The following is a 24,315-nucleotide window of genomic DNA, read 5'->3' as shown; positions in this document are numbered from 1 at the left end:
TTGTCCAATTAAGAAAGCAGAGCTGTGAAGAATTACTTGCATCATGTATTTCCAGCTGACAACACTGTACACTCATATTTTATTATTAATTACAATACAGTAGTATATACAGAAAATTTCTCCCCCCCCCCATGCTACTAGAGTATTCGAAGGGTAGGGTGAATTTTTCCTATTTTATTATTTCTTTTTGTCTTGACCCAATACCTTGGGTCTCCCAGGTATTTGCCTTACAAATAGGTACTGCCTGTCCTTAAGTACTATTAGATAAGAAAACCTTAAAGAATGTCATGCTAGATTCGTCATTGCCTGGGAAGAAGACTGCATCATCTTTTTGAAAACATCAGGAGAGATGAAAAATGTGCTACTGAGACAATGACCTTTCCATAAACATAAAGAACATGAATTTTGTTTGTAAATAAGATTTGTGATCAAAACATGGAATATTATATTATATAAATGTAGTCAAAGTTCTGAAACAATAATTGCCATGCTCAGGGCGGTCGTCAGATTAGATCACGCCCTGAGGCAAACAATTAAATATTGCCCCTGGTGGATTATAAGACAAAAATATAAGAAAATCTCCAATTGCTATTTTGTTTTTATTACAAGACAAACATTAATGCAAAACGATTACATAATATATTAATTAAATGTTTGTTCTACAGGGATATTGCACAATAAAACTGTTTTTAAGCTCTTCTAAATTTAAATTATAAGCTATGTCCACCTCTATCGATATAGTTGCTAGACCAACCAATCTTTCTTGGGTCATTGCTGTTCGCAAATAATTTTTAATCAGTTTAAGCTTGAAAAAATTTCTTTCCGAACTTGCTACACTAACAGGAATTGTTAGCAATGCCGCCTACCGCGGCGTTGCTAACAATTCCTGTTAGCGTAGCAAGTTGTTAGTAACAATTCCTAACAAATAAGGGAGGAGGTCAAGCACATTTCCATATCTTTGGAACAATAAACACCCTAAACTGCAATATTTAGGCCACAGAGAATCCCCATGCATTTCAACAAGTTCCCTTACATTCACTGAAAGTCACAGTATGGATAGGATTTACTGCTAAGTTCATTCTCAGGCCGTTTTTCTTTGAAGAAATCTATCAAATAGGATCTGTGACCTACACGTCATGACTGCGCATTATCAAGAGATGATAGGTAGTTTTGTCATCCAGCAATTGCAGCAAAGGTGCTTGAACACAACAGTGATGATAAAAAATGGAACACCTCCCCACATAAGACAAAGTTAAACAATTATTGCAAGAATATTTCACAGAGGATAGAATAATCAGTGTTGCTCATTTCCTATGAAATGGCCATCAACGTTAAGCAGACTTTAACCCGTAAGTTATGGCTTTGGGGATTACCTCAAAAGCATAGTATATCAGGGCAAAGTTCTTCACCTAGCAGATTTGAAATACAAACTCGCAAATTTGAAATACAAAATCTGTCGAAAGGTTTCTTACAAACATGTAAGAAACCTTTTGACAGATCAGCTGTGTTCCATTGTACACAATACTGCAATAATGGGATACAAAAAAACATATCACATAAAACTGATATGCTGCAAGAAGCTCTTGAGGAGATCCTTATGGTCAGTGGAGGTGACGTTCAATGTGTTGGCCTTTGTGTAGGACCTAGTTGATACCAGCTTTATGTGATGTTTTTTTGTATCCCATTATTTTATGAAATAAGCGAAATAAACATCAAGCAGCTTCAGAATCTTTTCACAATCGCACACCATTCGGTTCATATTAATGTAATTTTCTCTTGCTCACATCACACCATATTTCGACTAGCAGTCATTTTTGAACTAATTTTTTTTTAATGTCAGAATCTCTTTCCAATGATCTGGTTAGGGGGTACCTGAGTTGAGGGTATTTTATCTACTTGTTCTCTTTATAGATTGCTCTGAATAGGGTACTTTAATTTGAAATGCTCTGTATACATACAGTATATATCATGTTGGAATGAGAACAACACAAGGAATGAATTAACAGCTTAATGCTCACAATATTTTCTCTCTCACAGACATTCTCAGGCAGTATACTATTGTAACAAGCAAACAACACAAACTGAAGTGAAACTTAGCAGACTTAAGCTTAGAGTGCTAACTAGGAAGAATGCCTTCTATGTATGCTGTTTGGAAGCCTAGGTTGTAATGTGGGATGCCTAAGTATTACCATTTTCCATATGTTTGAAAGTTTAACACATCCAGTACTTATTTACATTAGGATGATTTAAAATCAGAGCAGCTGCAGATTCTAAAAACTTTCACATTTGAATGTGCTGCAATGAAGCAGTTGTCTCCATCTCCATTTGACTGTGTCATAACACAACCTTTATTTTTTCATGTTGCCATAAGCAGATGTTGGCTGATCTTTCTTCTCATAGTATGCTAATAGCAGACTAACATGCAGGAACAAGGAACGTTTTATATACACCAGGAACTGAGAGGAAGGGATTGGTCCTTACGGTAGATGGATAAGGGCAGCAGTTTCAAGTGGGGCTAGAAGGTAGTGTAGAGATTGCATTACTATGATCTGCCTGCAAAGAAGGATTATTTTGCTTTTTGATCCTGTTGGAAATGTAGTCATTATATAAGGTGTGATGTAAATGGTAAAGCTCAGCTGTAAGAGATGCCTTACTGGAACAGAGGGTTTTAATAATACTATACTGATGGAACCAGGCTAGTTGGCAAAACTACAGCCAAAAGGTTGAAAGTTCAAATTCTGCCTAGGGTATGGATTTTGTGACTGTCTTTAACCTTCATTCATACAAATATATACATTGCTTGAAAGAAGTCAACAGACACCATAATGTGAGGAACAAGCTGCCATAGCATCTACCTTAATAAGATGTAGGACCTCCTTTTACTGTGATGACTGCAGCAATCCACATGGGACATACTTTCCACAAGTGTACAACAGTGATCAATAGGAGTTTTGGACCATTCTTCATGTAGGCATGTAATGAGGTCCTGGACTGTTGTGGGGCAGATGTCCCTTGACCTCATCCAATGCTCCAGTTCATCCCACAAATGTTCAATAAGGTTGAGATCAGGGCTCTGTGGAGGCTAGTCAAGTGTGGTAACATTCATGTCCACAAATGCAGCTGCAACAGCATTATGACACAATGCATTGGCTTGCTGAAAGACACCACAAAGTAGAAAGCATTGCACTGTTCAGTATGTTCAGATACATCTCGGAGTTCAATGTTCATGCCACTACAAACAGAGGCTCAAGGTCAAGCCAGAAAAAACAGGACCATACCATCACACTGCCACTCCCATCCATCTGACCACTAAATTTGCTATATTCCTACTACCTCCAGCATCCCACCCTTAAGCTCCTATAGTTTCACCTAAATATTGGGACAATGAAATTTTTTATTTTGGTTCCTCTTATTAAAGTTGCATTTTATAACTTATATGACTGTTTTCCCTTACCAAGAAGATAATAAATTTAGACAGATTAATATCATTACTACATAAGAGACTTAGTTTTTCCCCATAGCTGATCTGTTACTCATCACCCCTCCCCACTTCCATTTTCTCACTTTTATCAATTTTTCCATATTCCTTTTCATATTTGTCATGTCTTTCATCAGCTGTCCCAACATGATAATCAAGAGCATGTATTAGGAAGAGCTTGGATGCTTTGTTTCTCCATGGTCTAATTCAGTCAAACTGTGAGCTAGAAATATTTTATTGTAATTGTGTCTTTCAAATTTATATCCTGTATCATCATCATCGTCAGCTTGATCCACTGCCAGATGAAGGTTTTTCAAAGGTGACTCCAAGACTGTCAGTCAATAGCTTTTCTTCACTGTGCTACTCCTGCAAATCTGATGATTTAATCTCTCCATTGTGATTTTGGCAGGTATTGTGGTCCTCTTGTGGAATCCAATCCTGTACTTCTTTTGTTCATCAATGGTCTGGTTTTCAAGTAATATGCCCAACTCATTGCCAACTTCCACTTCAGATATTACACTTTTGCTATAATGTCAGAGACTTTGGTTTGAGTTCTAAATCATGTATTCCTTTTATGATCCAGACCTGCAATACCAAGAATACTTCTTTCCATCAACACAATTTAGGAAATTGTGTTGATTTGATATCTATGTTTCAAAGTCATATATCAATACATGTGAAATGCACTGGTTAAAAAATTTCATTTTTTTAAGGAATAGTGATAACTGGCATTTGAATATCGACTGTAATTTTTCAAATGCTCCCAAAAATCGATTCATGTATTCATTTTACACTGAACATTATGTACATAAAATTTGTGAAATAGTTTTATCTTTTGCTACTATGCTATACATTCATTTTTTACTTATTTAAATAAATGTGTAAAAAATATCCTATCGATATGCTCTTTCAAAACTACTCTCACTCGCTGTAAAATATAAGTGTTGCAGCTACAGTTAAAAGTATATGGAAAGGAGAAAATATATGGAAAGAATTGCTGTGGATTTAAATATTGATTTTATATCATGTAGCACACTGAAGTAGATGTTTAGAAGCATTTTTCTTATTGGAAAGAATAATTTTAAGACTGCACCAAAAAAAGTAAACTTAAAATATAAGATCTAATTCAAAAAGACAAAACATTATTTAAAAAAAAACATGGAAAGAGGAATAACTATCTCTGATTTCATACAGATAGGAGCAATGAACTGTTAGTGATTTCATAGATGAATGACAGTCTTAAGATAGGTTTGCAATTTTAATTATAGTATGTTTATGCTTCCATCAAGAGAAGAATCCATAATAAAGGTTGTTAATACCCAAAAAAAGTTTTCATAAATTAATAGATGAAATTAAAATTTTCATACCCCAATGATTTTATTCACTCTAACTGCTTTTATATAAAGTTATTCACAGAAAGGAATTCAGATCAGAGGTAATCTCAGTTGATATGGCCACTTTAACAGAATGGTAAAGGAAAGATTAGCAAAATAAGTTTTTTTTTTGTTTTTTTTTACCCTTTGCCACAGTGACAGGAAAAAACCAACAGAAAGATCACAATCTAGGTGGACTGATACAGTAAGAAATGCCTTAGAAGACTGAAATATAAGATCTGATAATATTGGAGTTCTGACAGGTAAAAGATTAATTTGAAAAAAGACTGTTGATAGAAAGTTAGTATTATATGAAAAAGTTACATAATTACCATCATAATATCCAGTATACCGCCTGAGGATGCATATCAGGAATGTGATGATGATGATACAAATTATGGAGAACTACAAAGAAAATTCATTATTCTGAACATCAGGGGATGGCACAAGCTTTTAAAAGAATGCTCAGACACCTTCATTAGGTACTTTTGGTTATATATTTATACTCATTATATGAAATTTCAGCAACTCTACTTGAGTGGGAATGAAGCTGAAAAAGAATAAAAAGATATAGAATTTCAGATGGAACTTGTAGCTTTTTCTGACATCAGTGGGATACAAACCTAAAAATAAGTAGAAACCTACATAGGCAATTTTCAGACCATAATTTTCCTAAGTGGAACAGTAATAAAAATATTCAAGAGGAATGTAAAGAGAAGTACATATCAATATTTGAGATACAAAAAGCTATCAAAAGCCTGAAATGTGGAAAGGCAGCTGGAGTAGATGATATTGAACCAACCAAAAATGCCCAAATATAGAGGTATAAAAGTTTTGCAATGGCTATGCTTCATAATTCAGAGAGCCTGATCAGTAGGTTGAAGAGGGGAAAAAAACTGAATGCAAGAATTGCAGAGTAATTTCTCTACTAAGTGTTCCCAGTAAGATTTATACAAGCTTACTTTTGAAGAGGCAGAGAAAAATTGTGGAAGAGAAACTTAAAAGAACAAACTGTGATCAGGTCAAATAGAGGTTGTGAAGATCAAATTTTCACTTTATAACATACAGATGAGAAATCATGGGAATATAACAATGATTAGGACTTAAGTTTTGCAGATCTGGAAAAGGCATATGATAAAATGGCCAGAGAAAAGCTTTTCAAAATACTACAATTATATGGAATAAATGGAACTTGATACAGAGCAATATATGTATATAGTCTATATTTAAGTTGTATATCAGCAGTTGATATTTATCCATAGTCAACCATGAAATACACCATGTCACAATATAAAGTTAGAGATATCAGCTTTTATAGCTACAGGGAAGAAGAGCTTAAAACTGGGAACTGTAGGAACGGAACTACCAAGGTAGTACATGAAGATGATATCCCAAACCCTATCCAGGGAGGATATTCTCAGATGATCCTTATTGAAAACAAGGAGCAATCACTTATAAATAGTAACATGGAATGTCAGGACATTCTATGAGGTAGCCATATTAGACAACTTAATCCAGATACTGCGGGTATCAGTGAAGTGAGGTGGACAGATATAGGCATAATAAGAAGGAAAAATCATACTATAATTTATTCTGGCAGTGACTAAAACATTTTAACGGAGTAGCACTCGTTTCTAAGTAATAGAACAGCAAAATCTCTCCAAGGTCATTGGCCCATAAATGACAGAATCATAACAACCAAAATAATTGCACAGCCATTTGACTTTTATATTATTCAAGTGTATGACCAACTCAAGATCACCCAGATGAAGAGGTGGAACAGTTTTATGAAAACATACAAACTGCAATCTCTAGTGAAAAGTCAGTTGATGATGGGCGACCTAATTGCAAAAGTGGGTTTAGAAAAAAATCTCATTCTGCATGAGTAATCAAGAACTTGGAAGTAGAAATGAAAGAGGTGAAAGAATGATCCACTTCAAAATAAAACTCAAGATATCAAACCAATCATTCATAAAAGAAATGCATCATTCAGACTCACTTGACAACTGAGATGTTAAAGAATGCTTTATAAAAGAATTCACAAAGCCCCTTAACAAGTCTGACACCATAACTCACACAGAAAATAGAAAAACTGATGAAATTAACATGACCTGGCAAACATTCAAAAATAGTATTAACGAAGTAATTAAAAATATGCTTCCACAATTAAAAAGGAAAAAGAATAAACCTTGGATAAACAAAAGCATCTTCAAGTTGATGGAACAAAGAAAACAGTTAAAGAACAAACCCAAATATAAAAGCCTGAAAAAAATAAAAAATAAAAGAATGCAGGAAAGCCAAGGAAGAATGGATTAAGAATAAATGTACAGACATAGAAAACCTCGATAGAAAGCACAGAACCAGAGAAATGACAAACAGGACAAATCAAGTAAATCACGCGTGTCATTAGAGATTCAAGAGGCCATATACTAATTGATACAAAAGAAATCATGGAAAGATGGGTTGAATATACAAGGTTACAGTGGCTATGCTTCATAATTCAGAAATTATGAAGCATAATTACACTGGGAAATTATGTGAACAACAAAGAAACAATATTTTCGACAGACAGATTTAGAAGGACCATCCATTTTACTTTGTGATGTTGAAAATGCGGTCAGAAAACTAAAACAACATAAGGCTGCAGGAATAGATAATATCTTGGCAGAATGGTTGAGGACTTTAGATGAAGGAGGACTAAAATTCCTAACAAAATTATGCAATAAGATATATGAGACTGGTTTTCTACCCAAAGATATTAACCACTCAATTTATGTTCCAATCTCCGAAAAAACAAAAGCTACAGGATGTGAAGACTTCAGGAAAATTAGCCTCATCAGTCAAGTATCAAAAGTTCTCTTATATGTTATTCTTGAAAGAAATGAAAGAAAAATAAATATAGAAATGTAAATACAAGAGAAGATATTTTCAACATCAGAACCATCATAAAAAGATATTTAGAAAAACAAAAAGATGTGTATCTTTGTTTCATAGATTTCAAAAAGGCATTCGACAATGTTTAACATGAGCAATTAATTGAAATTCTTTCAAAAACAGGCATGGATGGAAAAAACATTAGGCTAATAACTAATCTTTACTGGGAACAGACTATATCTCTGAGAATGAATGGAGAGACCTCAGAAGAATTTCCAGTTCAGAAAGGTGTGAGACAAGGCTGTGTCTTATTTCCAATTCTCTTTAACCTATACACAGAAGAAATATTTAATTAAATTAGTAATAACCTCAAAGAAATCAATGTAGGGGAAGAAATATTAATAACCTAAGAGATGTAGATGACATGGTCCTTCTAGATAAAAACAAATATGACCTAAAGATTCTTACAGATGGAAATCTTCCAATAGAGTGAACAGTATGGTCTGAATTTCAACTTTAAAAAGACAAAAAGCATGATAATTTCAAGAGAAAAGGAAATACCAAAAACATACATCAATATAAAATGGAAATAAACTAGAACAAGCACGCACGCGCGCACACACACACACACACTTGATCGCAGAGAATGGAAGGACAGAAGATGAAATTAGAAGACTGAAATAGCAGGTTAAACTTCAATAATATGATAAATCTACTGACATCTAGAGAACTAAATTTGAAAATAAGACTAAGAATCTCCAAATGTTACATATGGTCCACATTAATGTATGGAGTAGAGACATGGACCAATCTGTGTGTGAAAAAACTGGAAGCACTCGAAATGTGGATGCTCAGTTCTTTGCTTTATGCAGATGATGATATAGTTCTAAACAAATTTCCAGGATTCTCTAAATAAACTGAAAAACTGATGTAAAAAATTTGGCATGAAAATTGACAACTTCAGCTGCATTCTCAATGTAGAACTGATAGAACAAAATATTTCAGCTAGTTAATAGCAGTTGGTGAAGATGGCAAATTAAACACAGAATAAACAAAGCTGGTATGGTGGGGACTAGATGAATAAATTTATACGGAATAAGAGAGAAATTAGTCAAAACACTAAACTAGGAACAATATACAAAGAGTGTTCAAACCAGTTTTTAGTTATGGATCTGAGAGCTGGGTTAGAAATAACATGCTTGATCTAAGATCTGAAAGTTCTGAGAAAAATTAAGGGCCTGAACAGATGGCATCAATGATAGAATCATATTAAAAATGAAGATATTGTGAAAGAACCTGAAAGTACTAGCATTCAAGAATGTGTGAGCAGGCCTAACTGAGGTGATATGATCATTTAAATAGAATGGGAAAGGAAATGTTTGATGTAAAACAAGAAGCAAAACAGGTATTTGATGAGAAGAAAAAAGACTCACAGGAAGATGAAGATCTAGGTGGGCTGATTCAGTACTAGGTGCCTTACTAAATGTTATATATGATAATATTGGAATGATGATAAGTAACAGACAAATTTCGAGGAAACCTATTTAGGAAATTGTATACTCACTCACTCATGTTGTACTGTCACGATAGCCTGTATACCACTTCATATCAGGAAGTTGAAGAAAACTGGCTTATGGAGCATCTTGTTTGTGTTATAATTCATATTTCATGCATAGCATGATCCCATATATGTGTTTTACAAAACTTTAGGTTGTTTCATAAAACAAAATAGAGCAGTCTATTTGACATAAATATGAAGGTGTGTTTTCTCCAACTTCATTGTGCTGTTACATTGTTGCATATGTTTTTTGCAATAAGTAATCCAGATAAAAATATCTGTTTATGATATATATATATATATATATATATATATAAGGATCACTTTTCATTCCTATCAATTAAATTTTATATTATATCTGTGTTGTACAAAACTAATATATCATTTCATGAAATAATTGAGAGCTGGGTTAGAAATAACACTAAATAACTTCTAAACTAATATGATTTTTTTTTTAAACTTCAACAAAATATAAGTAATAATAACAGCATCAATTTACGAGCATATTTTATTCAATTTTTAAAAGAAATTTAATATTTATGCTTAATATACACGTTTGTGATTTAATTTTTTTTTTAAGGAAAGGTTTAAAAAACCCTTTCTATTTACAAAAAAAAAAATAATAATAAAAATAAAAAATAATATACTATGAAACATACTATATAGCACTTTAATAAATATAATAAACATTTTCATATTTATATATGCACATTCCCTATTTGAATAATATAAAAATTTTTTTTTCTTTCTTTTCTACATCAGATGACAAATGCATTTAAGGCCATAATCGGTGCTGTCCTATACTGTGCAACTGGATATAACCATTTTCATGTATCTATATGTATATATATATATACACACACACACACTCACACACACAACCAACACATTATATTTGTTATCTTCTTAGATGTATTTTATACATTCCTGCTAGTGATTTGGCCGCTAATAACAATATCTCTCTACGTGAAATGCCTGTCATGGCTTGATGCCATTCTGTGCGAGATACACCAAATGCAGCTCCAACAACCTCACCAATTGTTACTGCTAAACCTGACCATCTTAAGGGATAGTCAGGGGAAGTCTGTTCTTGAGCCTGGATGACACATGATGTTGGTACAAGAGTAGCCTGGGTGTAGACATGAAGATTAATCCCAACAGCAGGATCATGAAGTAGAAGACAACCCAAATCATACCACCTATTATTAAAAAAAAATATTAAAAAATGATTAGTGAATAGAGGTACTAATAATAGTACTTCTATTCTCATGGAAGTTTATTTAGTTTCAACAAGTTTTATAAGCAGGATATCACACAAAGCAATTTTAAAAAATTGAAAACTGAGCAGAATAAAAATTCTGAGGAAAATGATTCAAGGGAAAAGTATAAACAAAGTGTGTATTTCACACCAAAACTGCAATGGTCTATGCTATATTACTATAATTAACAGCATTACTGAAGACAACATTTATTATTTCAACACTATATACTTTAAGGTACAGGTTAATAATGTTCATTGTTTAGTAATACATACTAGCTTAGTGTGAAGAATAAAACAGCCATGGTACCCACCTTAATAAGATGTAGGACCTTTTGCTGTGATGACTGCAGCAATCCTATAGGACATACTTTCCACAAGTGTACGATAATGATCAATGGGAATTTTGAACCATTCTTTGTGTAAGTGGCCGTCCCTTGACCTCACCCAATGCTCCTCCAGTTCATCCCACAGATGTTCAATAGGGTTTAGATTAGGGCTCTGTGGAGGTCAGTCAAGTGAGATAACGTTCATGTTCAGAAACCACAGTTACAACAGCAGCCTTAATGACATAGTGCACTGTTCTGCTGAAAGAGACAAAGGTCAGTTCTGTAGAAATGCCACAAAGTTGTCCAGAATGTTCATATACCTTTCTGAGTTAAATGTTCATGGCCAATCCAGGAAAAACAGGATCATACTATTATGCTGCCACCTTCGAATTTCATAGTTAGGGTTACGGTTACGCACTCTGGTAAGCGATGTTCAGTGGGCATGCGCTACGCCGGTCCATCTGCTCGGGAGAGGGTGTAGCGTGATTCACTGCACCATAACACAGCTTTCAAAGCTTCCATGTCCCATTGTATATGCGCTTTGCACCACGATGCTGCAAGTTAGTTCGGCTAATGTGCAGCTTACATATTGCAGTCCTACCATGGAAACCCATGTTGTGAGCCTCGGTTCTGAATGTTTTGTATAAATTCATGTTCCAGTTGATGCCTGAAACACTACATTCTAAGTGTCAGCCGACGAATGGCCATTTTTAACATATTATCCTTCATAGTACCTTAGGGTAATGTTTGGTGAGTGGCGTGTTTTCCACTGCGAATAGCACTTACAGTTGACTCCCTGCACTTCAATTTCAGTATGGTATCACTGATTGTTAACCCAGGATGGTCCAATTTGTCAACAATTTGCTAAACATGATAGGTTTGCAAACATGGCATCCTATTACAAAGCCTCTTTCAAACTCTATCAGTTCCCTTCTTGCAGTCATTGCAACTGACACAGTTGCACTGACTGGAAGTCATCAAATTCCTTCTATTTATACCAGCTATAAACATGATTTGTTACATGGCCTGATGCATGTTGTTATTCTATGTTATTCTAGTACTGTGAGTGGGTCAGGATTTCTTCTATTTTTTTTTTAATTTAATTTTATTAATTTTATGCATTTTTTGACATTTATTATTATTATTTTTTCCACATAGCCCAGAAGCATTGAGTCATAATCCTGAAGCTAAACATGGAACTTCTGTAAGTCACTTCACAATAAACATTTTTTTTTTTTTTAAATTCCACATCAGAGGTACAAGAACCTATAGCACATCAGTGCCATGTGTGAGGTGCAGATAAGGATTAGGCAGTTATCTGTAGAAGAGAAACAGAGCTGAAACACTGCATCTGTGAGATAGATGCGGATCATCTATGAGCCAAATTGCTCTCCTCTAAACAGCATCAAGAATTTTTAAGGAGATTTTATGTGCACCATCTCAAATGTGTGTGTAAAGTATTCTAAGGATGGGAGGATTTGGGATTTGTATAGGATTAGTAGCTGCTGGGTGGGTGTAAAATAGTTTACGGAGTAGAAAAGAATGCCTAGTTTTTTTTAGAAGTTGACGAAGCAATTGATGTGATGTGTCTGTGCAAGAGAAGTTGGAGATAAATGTCACTCTAAGGAGACAGAGAGAGTTCATCCTGTCTGGTGATGTGTGCATTACTGAGGATGAGGGAAGGTGAGCTGAGATCCCTTTTGTGAGAGAAAAGGCAGAACTGTGTTTTGGCAGTCACTAGGGATTATCCTTGCTCCACTGAAAGATGGTATGGAGATTAGTATTTAAAGTACTGGTTGCCAATGATATTGATGTAAAAGATGTCTGAGAACTGCATGATTTGTCAAATGAGTAGGATGAATAAAGAGTGCTACCATTGGCAAAGCTATGGATAAGATTTGTAGTGATTGAAGATGGCAGGTAGACTGAGGAAGGCAGTTTGCAAAGCAGACCTTGATGTCAAACATGATCAAAAGCCCTGGAAATGTCAAGGGTGACAGACATCTTTCTCCGAACCTTTCCATGGCATATATCCAGTGGTGAGTGATGTAGGCTAAGATATCAGCCATGGATCTGGCTGATATCTTAGCCTACATCACTCACCACTGGATATATATATATATCACTCATCACTCACCTTGACAGAATCTACTGGTGATCATTGATTAACGGGAGAGCTTCTAGGTAGTGAAGAAGTTCACCATTGATAACTTTCTCCATTATTTTGGAGAAGACTGAGGTGATGGCAATTGGTCAGTAGTAGGATGGCAGGGTTTTAGTCTTCCTTTTTTGGAATGGGTGGATATATGTTAGTTTCTATGACAATGGGATAGGTGCCAGTAGAGTACAGAAGATCGAAGAAAGAACAGGTGTTAGTTCTGGAGCACAACATCCGAGTACAATACTTGAGATGCCATTGGAATCAGATGACTATAGTGTTCAGGGTGTCTAATAGTCTTGTGTCTTTCTGCTGAAAGGCCACAGGAGGCATATGGTGCTCAGTTGTTGGTATAGAAAAAGGTGATTTGCCTTTGTCGTCTCAGCAGGAGTTAAAGGAAAAGTTATACTAGGAGCTCAGTGCTTTTCTTTTGGTGCTGTAACAGTGGTGCCATCTGGATAGGAGAGAGGTGGAAGTGTATTTGAGTAGGTGCTTTCAATGGCTTTTGAAAGAAGGCATGGCTATCATTTGGACAAGTTTCTGCTATTGGCCTTTATGAAGATGGATTTGATTTGCTGACAATTGATTACATTTATTGCATGTTTCTGCATAGGCTGAGTATTTTTCCCCCTTTCTTTATGCTTTCATACATCTTCTGCTGAACCAGGGCTGTTGAAGCCCAACAAATTCCTGAGTATGAATTTGCAGCTACAAAAATCTCTGAACATTGCAGGATATCTACATTCCATTCCAGAGTATGTCAAATGTAGAATTTATTCTGATCAGCTATGGCATAATATTTCATTGTCCTCATTCTGTTGCAAAATCCAGCATTCATTTGCTATTTCAAATTGGTATCTAGATTCTGAAAATCACTAGAACATCTCTAAGTTCGACTTTTTCTGCAATCCAACTATATTTTCCTTGATGACTAACACATTGACATCCATGTTTTATATATTAAAGATGCCAAGAAATTATATACTTGGTTTAATCCTTTATCCAAGTGTTAGCAAACAAGTTTGCACTGAACTATTTTCAGGACTGGGACTACTCATATATAGAGGCTTATGACTTCACATCACTTGCCTTAGTATCCTATAACGCAAAACACATATCTTTATGGGTATGTATAATGCTATGCATTATGGGAAGGGCCACTACCCAGACCGGTTTTGACCTTTATTGAGGTCTCATTAGTCGGAGACAGACTCAGAGGTGATAAAAAGGTTAAAGTAATGCAGAAGTCATATATTTTCATATACAAGTTGCCAAAAGATGTCACACCTTATTATTAAAATACTCTGGATTAGAGATAGTTGTTAATTAAAGATACCAAGAAATTATATACTTGGTTTAATTTAAGTATATAATTTCTTGGTATCTTTAATTTATAGTATAACCAAGTGGATAAACTTCCAACAACTATCTCTAATTCAGAGTATTTTAATAATAAGGCGTGACACTTTTTGGCAACTCATATATGAAAAAATATGACTTCTGCATTACTTCAATCTTGGTATCACCTGAGGGTATGGCTCCCACTGATGAGACCTCAATAAAGGTCGAAACTGGTCTGGGTAGTGGCCCTTCCCATAATGCATAGCATTATACATACCCATAAGGATATGTGCTTTGCATCATGGGATACTAAGGCAAGTGATGTGAAGCCATAAGCCTCTATATATGAGTTGCTCCAGTCCTGAAAATAGTTCAGGCACAAACTTGTTTGCTGACACTTGGATAAAGGATTAAACCACGTATATAATTTCTTGGTATCTTTAATTTATAGTATAACCAAGTGGATAAACTTCCAACAGATATCCAGGTTGTTTTGCATGTATATCGCATCTACCAAGAACTCACTTGACCACGTTGCATCAGGCAAGCACATTTTACAACATGTATGTATGGCACACCAGTTTCAAGGCTTTTCAGTAAAATTTCTGTTTAAAACTTTTATGAACTATCTTCATGGTATAGAAATATCTCAAACGTAATGTTTTCCTTATTTTGCATCAGATTTTATATAACATTTCCTTTTAAAAATCTTGTGCATTATATAAATGGGTTAGCACTAAGTGAAATATACATGAATATCTAGATATTTATTGTTTTCTGATTATAACATGATTAGCATTTCCACTCTTCTGATCAAAGCAACTACTCTGATAAAGAAATGTGCTAAGGCAGCTAGCCTTGGATGGCCATTTCTACTTCCCAACCAAAAGGCTGGAAGTCATATTCAATTGTAATATGGATTTTGTAAACCTTTAGGTGACACATGATTTTCATTATCAGTGTAAATTGCCTTGTTGAAAGCTTTAATATTTCTAGATAGCCCATTTACAATACTAATGTGCTATAGGTTTACCTTTCATAAATGCAAGTGACAAAAAAAAAAAATAATAATATTAATTCATAGAGGGTTCTAATAGGGCCAGCATAATTTAACTGTATTTCATGACTATTTATATTTTGTGACAAACTATTTGAAAATAAAATACCTTTGCTATTAGTGTAATAAAAGATTTGACAATGTCATGAAAAGCTTGAGAAAAAAAAAATTCTGTGCATTCTGAACCTATACTGAAAGCAGCAACAAACTGAGGAAGGAAAAAATTCCTTTAAAATTTTCAAATGCAAAAATCTCAACTGCTGCAGAAACAGCAGTCATGCCTTTGGTTTCCTTAAGAGACCAAAGGTTTCTTAAGGAAAGTTTGGTTTTGGTTTCCATGGTATCATAGTGAAGATGATTCAGTTGAGAGCACAAAAACATCATAATACCTGGAACAAACAAGCTGATTTCTTTGCAAGAGTACAGCAGCCCCCCTCCCCCTTATCTGCAGGTGTACCGGTGAATGCCTGAAACAGTGGATAGTACCAAACCCTATATATATAGTAAAACTTGTCCAAGGAGGAAACTTGCTCAATGTGAACAAATAATATAGACTCGGCCAGAAGAATAGGCATTACAGTGTTATTTATTTTATATAATGTGGAATCTGCCCAACATGAAAACGGAAAGCAATATTTAAAGAATTTATTAAAAATTACTTGTATAAAGCGGAAAGTGTTTTAAAAATACATCTATATTTATTAAATTTTGGCACTTGTGTTGTTTTTACTGTTTCATTTGATAATTAATGTTGGTCAGTTTCCGGTAAGTCCAAACATTTCAGTAACCCGAATTTTAACAAACCCATCAGTTCATTTTTTTGCATCATGACTAAATCATATGTGGCATTGTCGCTAAACGAAAAAGTCAAAGTCATTGAAGCTAAAGAAAAGTATAAACTCTTGGTATGGGAAATAATGATGCGGTTTAAGTGTGACAAAACGCAAGTATACAACACACTTAAACAAAAGGATAAAATAATGAACGAGTGTCTGCAAGGAAATGGTCGAATGAAGAGGAAGGCAAAGGTAAAGGCAACGAGGTAGTGTGGGAATGGTTCACGAATGCAAGATCAAAAAACATTCGTATAACAGGTCCAAAGTGAAGCTCTCACATTAGCCAAATCTCTCGAGAATGATCAGCTTAAGGCATCTACAGGATGGTTGGATAGTTTTAAGAAGAGGCACAGTATTGTGTGGAACGAAGTCTGTGGGGAATCTAAAGATGTGGATGAAAGTATAGTGAGTGAGTGGGAAACCAAAACTGCTAGAATTGATTTCACCATAAGAACCCAAAGTGAAGCTCTCACGGTAGCCAAATCTTTCGAGAATGATCAGTTTAAGGCGTCTACAGGATGGTTGGATAGTTTTAAGGAGAGGCACAGTATTGTGTGGAACGAAGTCTGTGAGGAATCTAAAGATGTGGATGCAAGTGTAGTGAGTGAGTGGGAAACCAAAACTGATAGAATTGATTTCACCATATGAACCTAAAAACGTTTACAATGCAGACGAAACAGGATTGTTTTTTCGGGCATCACCAACAAAATCACTCTCGGTTAAGGGAGAAAAGTGTACTGAGGGTAAAATGTTCAAAGAAAGACTTACAGTGTTATTGTGTGGGAATATGGTGGGAGAAATGGAAAAGCAGCAAAACCAAGATGATTCAAGAACCTGAAAAGTAATAATTTACCAGTGATTTGGAGAAACAATAAAAAAGCTTGAATGACTGCAGTTACAATGGAAGAGTGGTTAGACATGTTTAATGCAAAAATGAAGAAGGAAAATAGAAATGTCATTTTTTTTCTTGATAATGCTACCTGCTACCCAAAGGTAACACACTTTCAAATGTGAAAATCACCCGGTTCACAGAAAATGCAACAAGTGGTTCTGTTATGATACACTGAACCAAGTATATTACAGCCGATGGATATGGGTGTTATTTACACATTCAAATCGCACTACATACGATTTCTGATGCAATCTTTGATTTCAAATGTAGAAGAAGCCGATAGCGCTTATGCATTATCAAGATCTGCATCGATTCTGGATGCTGTGAATTGGATCAGGCTGGCAGTGAAGAAAATTAAAGCAGAAACAGTAAAAAAGTGTTTTGCTAAAGCTGGGTTTTGTGAAAGTGACGTGGCAGATAATTTGGAGGAGGCGAGTGAAAACATTGCTGCAATATCCAATCTCTGCCGAGGAAAAGAACTTTTTTGTGATCAGAGAACTTTGTTTGGAGTGATGATCATCTGGCCACACATTACAGCTTTGAATCTGCTAAGCTCTACTAGTGGTAAGAAATACACAAAACAAAGATGTAGAGGATGAACGAAGAGAAGCAGTCGGAGAACAGGATATTTCAACAAAAATTCGTATGCATGAACAGGCCCTTCATTGCATCAGTGAAGTAATGCAGTTTGCAACTGATTCAAACTCTTCCAGCCTTCTCGAACTCTTGCATACAGCTAAGGACTGCATTAAAAAAAGACATGATCACAAAAAAAGTGGAAACAAGTTTCTTTGTTGGATCTGTGGAAGAAATCTCAATGACTTGTATATTGGAAACATGTCATGTGCAGTGTAATAGAGCATTAGTACTTTAATAATGTGTTATTATTATTATTATTACTATTTATTTAAGTTAAGGGATATTATATCCCATATTGTTTCTTAGCTGAATAAGAAACTCAAAGAGTTTCATGCCGAATATAGAAACTATATAAAGTTCGGCGATTCCAAGCGTAAGCAAATACCTGGATAGTGCAGCAACTGACCCGGTAGTGCAAGCTGAGGCAACTCATGTAAAAGGTGGAGCAAGCTCCGATCACTATTCTTGATATTTACCCATAATGTGAACTTAACTCCTAGGAGCTGTATTATTGTTCAACATTATGAGAGAAGGTCACTACCCAGACCGGTTTCGACCTTTTTTGAGGTCTCATCAGTGAGTAGGTAGACCACGTTAATACCAAGTTTATAGCGAACAGAACTTACATCCCTTTAATGAGAATTGCCAAGAGGTGTCCTATTAAAGTATTAATTATAATGAAGAGCCAAAGGCTTCATTAAATTATCAAGATCTGCATCGATTCTGGATGCTGTGAATTGGATCAGGTTGGCGGTGAAGAAAATTAAAGCAGAAACAGTAAAAAAGTGTTTTGCTAAAGCTGGGTTTTGTGAAAGTGATGTGGCAGATAATGTTGCCGAATTGAAGCCTTTGGCTCTTCATTATAATTAATACTTTAATAGGACACCTCTTGGCAATTCTCATTAAAGGGATGCAAGTTCTGTTCGCTACAAACTTGGTATTAACATGGTCTACTAATCACTGATGAGACCTCAAAAAAGGTCGAAACTGGTCTGGGTAGTGACCTTCTCTCATAATGTTGAACATAATACAGCTCCTAGGAGTTAAGTTAACATTATGGGTAAATATCAAGAATATTGATTGGAGCTTGCTCCACCTTTTACATGAGTTGCCTCAGCTTGCACTACCTTCAAGGGTCAGTTGCTGCACTATCCAGATATTTGCTTACGCTTGGAATCGCCAAACTTTATATAGTTTCCATATTCGGCTAAGAAACAATATGGGATATAATATCCCTTAACTTAAATAAGTTCCTGTCACCGAATTGAAGCCTTTGGCTCTTCATTATAATTATTACTATTATTTTAATAACATACGTCTACAAGTATCACCTACTTACAAGAGCCAGCACCATTGATTTTCACTCATAAGCAGGTATGTACCATGTAATATGATTTTAATGGATTTTAAATTTTTTTGCAATTTTGTATAATGCGGAAACTTGGCCAATGTGGAAAATATATTCGGTCCCTTGCGATTCTGCTTTGAACAAGTTTTACTGTACTATGTATTTTCCTATACACACCTCTGATAAAGTTTAATTTATAAATCAGGCACAGTAAGAGATTAACAACAATAACTAATAATAAAATAGAACAGTTATAACAACATACTGTAATAAACGTTATCTGAATGTGAATGGAATCTTAGCAACCTCAGCATATGTTTTTTTTTATATTATTTATTTATTTATTATTTTAAGAAGTCTAGAACCTTCACTTTTTCACATAAAAGGAAGCACTTTACAGCTTCTCTTTGCCAAATTGCCAGCATCACCACTCTCGCATTTTAGGGCCATTATTAAGTAAAATAAGGATTACTTGAACACAAGCACTGCAATACTGTGACAGTTGACCTGATAACAGAGAATTACTCAGAACAGTGCAAGATTTAAAACATGAATTGTTTATTTCTGGAATTTCCCATTTAATATTTTTAGATGGCTACTAAGTGACACTGGTGGGTAGTGTATACGGTACAGAGTGGATACGCTGGACAAAGGGACTATTCATGTCCTGGGCAGGATGGTACGAGATTTCAAGTTACTCAGAACTGCGTGCAATTTAAAACTTATAAACTGTTTATTACTAAAAGAAAGAGCCATAAGGCTTCATTTTGATTATGTAAAATTACATAGGCAAAGTGGATACTAGACCAAACATTATTTCAATGTCAAATGTTTGTAGAAACTATGAAAGTTTCATAAGTTGACCTGAGAGTTGCCTTAGCTTGCACTACTTAAGTACTGCAAGCTAAGGCAACTCGGGGATGCCGAGTTGCCTTAGTTTCTACAAACATTCGGTTTTGAAATAATGTTGGATCTAGTATCCACTTTGCCTATGTAATTATAAATTATTTATTTCTGGAATTTTCCATTTAATAAGTTGTCCAACTGAGTCAGACAGACTGAAGACAAGAGTATACAAAAGAATATGCAGCAGATTATTATGTCTGTACACGAATACTAGAAGTATCAGATACAAAGGGGGAGAGTTTGTTGCCTTAGTCAATATGTTGGGACTTCAGATTGTAGGCATTAGTGAGACCTATCAGAATCGACATACTAACTGGTATCGAGCGTAAAGGGTACACTATTTTTATGAAGGATAGAGAGGATAGGAGAGGAGGGGCATGTGCTGCTAATGATATCGGATGACTTGAGTCCAGTTAGAGTTGAGACCTGTGATTGTAGTACTACTAACAGTATTTCATGTGGCAGTGAGTTGGAAGCCATTTGGTGTGAGGTGGAATCTAACAAGATCAATTACACAGTGGAGTGTTGTTACAGACCTGGTGGATCGGTTGCTAGTGATGAAGAAATGCATCACCAAATAGACAAGATGAGCACGAAAAGAGTAATCATAATGAAAGACTTTAATTACCCAAATATTGACTGGCTAGCAGTAGATTCTCAAGAGAAGAATGAAAATTCATTTATTGAGACAACTTCCCCAAGTAGCATGTGACAGAAGGAACTTGAGGTCTAAGAGTGTTAGATTTGACTATAATGTCAGAGTAGATTATAGTTAAAGATGTAACTATTCTGCCTCCGGTTGGTGAAAGTGACCATGAGGTACTCACTTGGGAAGTGACTAAGTTTGTGAATGGAATATGTATATGAATATGTATATATACATATTCTGAATATGTATTCAGAAAAGGTTATATGCTGAACTACACATCATGAAATTATGACCAACTGAGGAGTATACTAAATTCAGTGGATTGGGATAGGTTGATGGATGGGAAAAATATCGACAGCGCATGGGAAGCATTTAAACAATACTTAAACGATGCCATATCAGAGTGTCCCGAGAGTTTGAAGAATAAGTAAGGTAGGAGTCAAATGGATGTGTAATTTTATTAAGAGAGAGATTGTGTAAGAAAAGGATGATGTGGAAGGAATACTGTGTGTATAAAGATGATGTGCATTATGAAAATTATAAGCAGCAGGCTAGAATAGTCACAACTACTGTATGGAAAGCTAAGTCTGAGTATGAAAAGAAACTGGCTCTGCAAGCTAAAGACAATCCACAAGAATTCTATCAATATGCTGCAAGTAAAAGAAAGAATTAAATTGAAAGAATAATGCTTCTAAATGCAGATGGTGTGAGAGTTACAGATGCAGAAGAGGTTGTTCAACTAACGAGTGCCCATTTTGTTAAAAGCTATCAACCTGGTGTATGAGAAATTGAGCTCACTGCTACCTCTTCACTGGATGAAGAAACTCAGGTGCATGAGGATGAGGTATTAGAGCTGTTGCACAAACTGAATAAGAATTCAGCAATAGGGACTGATGGGATATCAGCACATGTGATAAAAGAGTGTTCAAAGATGAACTGGCTATTCCTTTGACCAGGCTGTTTAATATGAGTCTCAGTATGGTAATTCCATTGCACAAGGGTGGTGCAAAGACCGATGTATCCGACTATCAACCAATTAGTATCTATATTAATATTTGGAAAAATTGGTTAGGGCTCGCATTCAGAAATGGGTTGAAAGTGAATCTCTACTTTGCAATGAGCAACACGGGTTTACTAAGGGAAGGTCATGTTTTAGCAACTTCTCACATTCTATAACAATGTTATCATTGAACTAAACAAGGGTAATGGACACACCATTGATGCTTTTGGATTTTGCTAAGGCTTCTGACAGAATACAGCATGGTAGACTGTTGCATAAATTGGAGAATATGGGTTTGGATTACAGAATATTAGTGTGAATAAGAGGATGGCTGACTGACAGATATCAACAAAATTTAAGGTAACCAGTGGTGTACCACAAGGATCAGTGCTTGGTCCACTGTTATTTAATCTATGCATTAATGATATTGGGAAGGATTTGACAAGCAATACACAGCTATTTGCTGATGATGCAAAGATAGGTAGGGTAATCACCAATACTGCTGATATGTAGTACTTGCAGAATGATTTGAATATGCTGGAATTATGGGCATGGGAAAATGGATGACAGTAAATGTAAAGTCATTTGCTTCGGTGTAATTAGATATCCAATGTTGTATTATATTGGTGGGATTATGCTTGAAGAAACTGAAGAGGCTAGGGATCTTGGAGTGTTAGTATATAGGAAGATAAAGTTCAGGAGCCATGGGGCAAAGATTGCAAATACAAATCAACAGATAATTGCAATACTGAAACAAACTTTCACGTGTAAAGAGAAGGATGTCATTTTGCCTCTTTACAAGGCCTTGATAAGACCTCACTTGGACTATTGTGCACAGGTCTGGTCACCTGGTTTCCATTGCGATTCTGGTATATTGAAGAGAATGCAAAGGAGAGTGTTAAAAATGATATCAGGATTATGGATACTGATTATGAAGTCAGATTGAGAATTTGTAGACGGCAGACACTAGCAAATAGGAGAAAGAGAGGTAATATGGTTGGGACTTACAAACTTCTTAAAGGGTAATACAGGATTTCAATTGATGGAATTTTTCAATTTATGGAGAGTGGGGAAAGGACAAGAGGACACATCCTTGGAAGCTGGGAATGAATGCTGCTAAGAAGGGTATGAGTGCTAGATTTCTGACTTATAGGGTGGTGCGTGATTGGAATGGATTGCCATTGGATGCTGCTAGTGCAAGCAGTGTGAATGAATTCAAGAATAAGTATGATAGCTGGTGTTAGATTGTGATAAAGTGGAAAATTAAGTATTCCTATCTTATCACAGTCTAACATGCTTTTCCAAACAAGAGAATGAGATAAATACAATAAATTGCCTCTAAGTGTAGAATAAGTATTATGTATACATAAATCAAGTGTATTCTGTTATGAAAAGGTTAAATAAGTGTATAATTTGTACCATTCGCGAATGTGATTAATTTAGTGTTGAAAATGTAAAACATTACCAGAGCTTTAGAAATTAACCTGTGTAAAAGAATTATAAAATGTAAGCACAAATCCAACAGTTGGGGGGGAGTCAGGTCCAAAGGTTACGGAGTCGTAACGCAAGGGAGGGATCGCCCCAAGTAAACAATGACGTCAGCGTACGTGAGATAGATATGGAGAGATATAGACGCTATGACGTAACAGCAAGAGTGAGTCGGCCGGTCATATCGAAAGGGGTGAGAATCGCCGAGAAGGATAGGGGAAATATAAGGGTCATGCAACCCTGAAACAAGACTTTTTTCCTGGATCTCGGGTGTGTTCCCCTCTTGTAGTGGTAGGTGCCGGTGCCCCGTACCGGAGGGAATCCGAAAAAAAGAGTCGCGGGTCTCGGGGCAGTATCTCCGCGGAAAAAGACAAGTCAGGCTGTCCACAGAAGGCCAGTATCCTGTGAACTTATGTCATAAAGAACCATAAAGGAAGATAAGTAGACTTTGTTTGTGTTTCACTATACATGAGTAAAAGATTTGTGCCATGTTAACATGTTGTAAAAGAGAACATTAACGATATAGGATAAGGTGATATTACTAGGACTTGAGAAGGATATTGAATTTATGTTTATTATATGTCGTTGTGTTTAAGTTCGCCATTATATTGAATGAAATTATGGATATGTTTAGAGTAAAGAACTGGCATAATATAAAGAGATTGTGAAAGATATGAATGTTATCTTGTGTAGTCTGACAAAGCTACGGAGTCTTAGATTGAATATAATAATAGTACATGACTAATGTTTTAGAGGAGGTTAATATAATTCTTACTCTAGGAAGCTACTGTATAATGTTTTATAAGTGTAATAGTAGTGCTTGAATATTATATATATTGTCTGAAGCTCCCTTAAAATGGGATTTAATATAGTGTTATTATGTGTAACAATCTTTGAGTAAAATAAACCTTGCTTTTGATTCTAACAAAGACTTTCTGTGATTTCTGGAATCCGATGCACCGCTTATAAAGTATTAATATGAACCTATGCGGGATATTTGAAAAGAGTAAATTTTGGTCACGTCTGCAGAGTTAATTGGTATCACTAAGTACTGTCCTGAGATTACCTCTTGGTTGTTAATATTAATTAATCTAATAGCGCTAAGTGGCGCAGCGAAACAAATTTCTTGGC

At 35.3% G+C, this 24,315-nt stretch overlaps 1 protein-coding gene across 1 annotated transcript in view; it reads right to left on the bottom strand.

Annotated features, from left to right (window-relative positions):
- Positions 1-9,941: 9,941 nt before the first annotated feature.
- The window catches only part of LOC150099733 (protein PRRC1-like), a 160,763-nt gene continuing 146,389 nt past the window's right edge, over positions 9,942-24,315 (bottom strand). The window contains exon 7 of the mRNA XM_090403998.1: positions 9,942-10,482. Coding sequence (XP_090260124.1) covers positions 10,182-10,482 — 301 coding nt within the window. The 3' untranslated portion in view covers positions 9,942-10,181. The remainder of the gene's footprint in view (positions 10,483-24,315) is intronic.

Source organism: Typopeltis vanoorti, chromosome 14 (genome assembly GCF_054136105.1).
Source record: "Typopeltis vanoorti isolate ZY-2024b chromosome 14, IOZ_Tvanoo_1.0, whole genome shotgun sequence".
Classification (NCBI taxonomy): domain Eukaryota; kingdom Metazoa; phylum Arthropoda; class Arachnida; order Uropygi; family Thelyphonidae; genus Typopeltis; species Typopeltis vanoorti.
The sequence above is the reverse complement of the archived record's forward strand: the minus strand, read 5'-3'. Positions and strand labels throughout refer to the sequence as shown.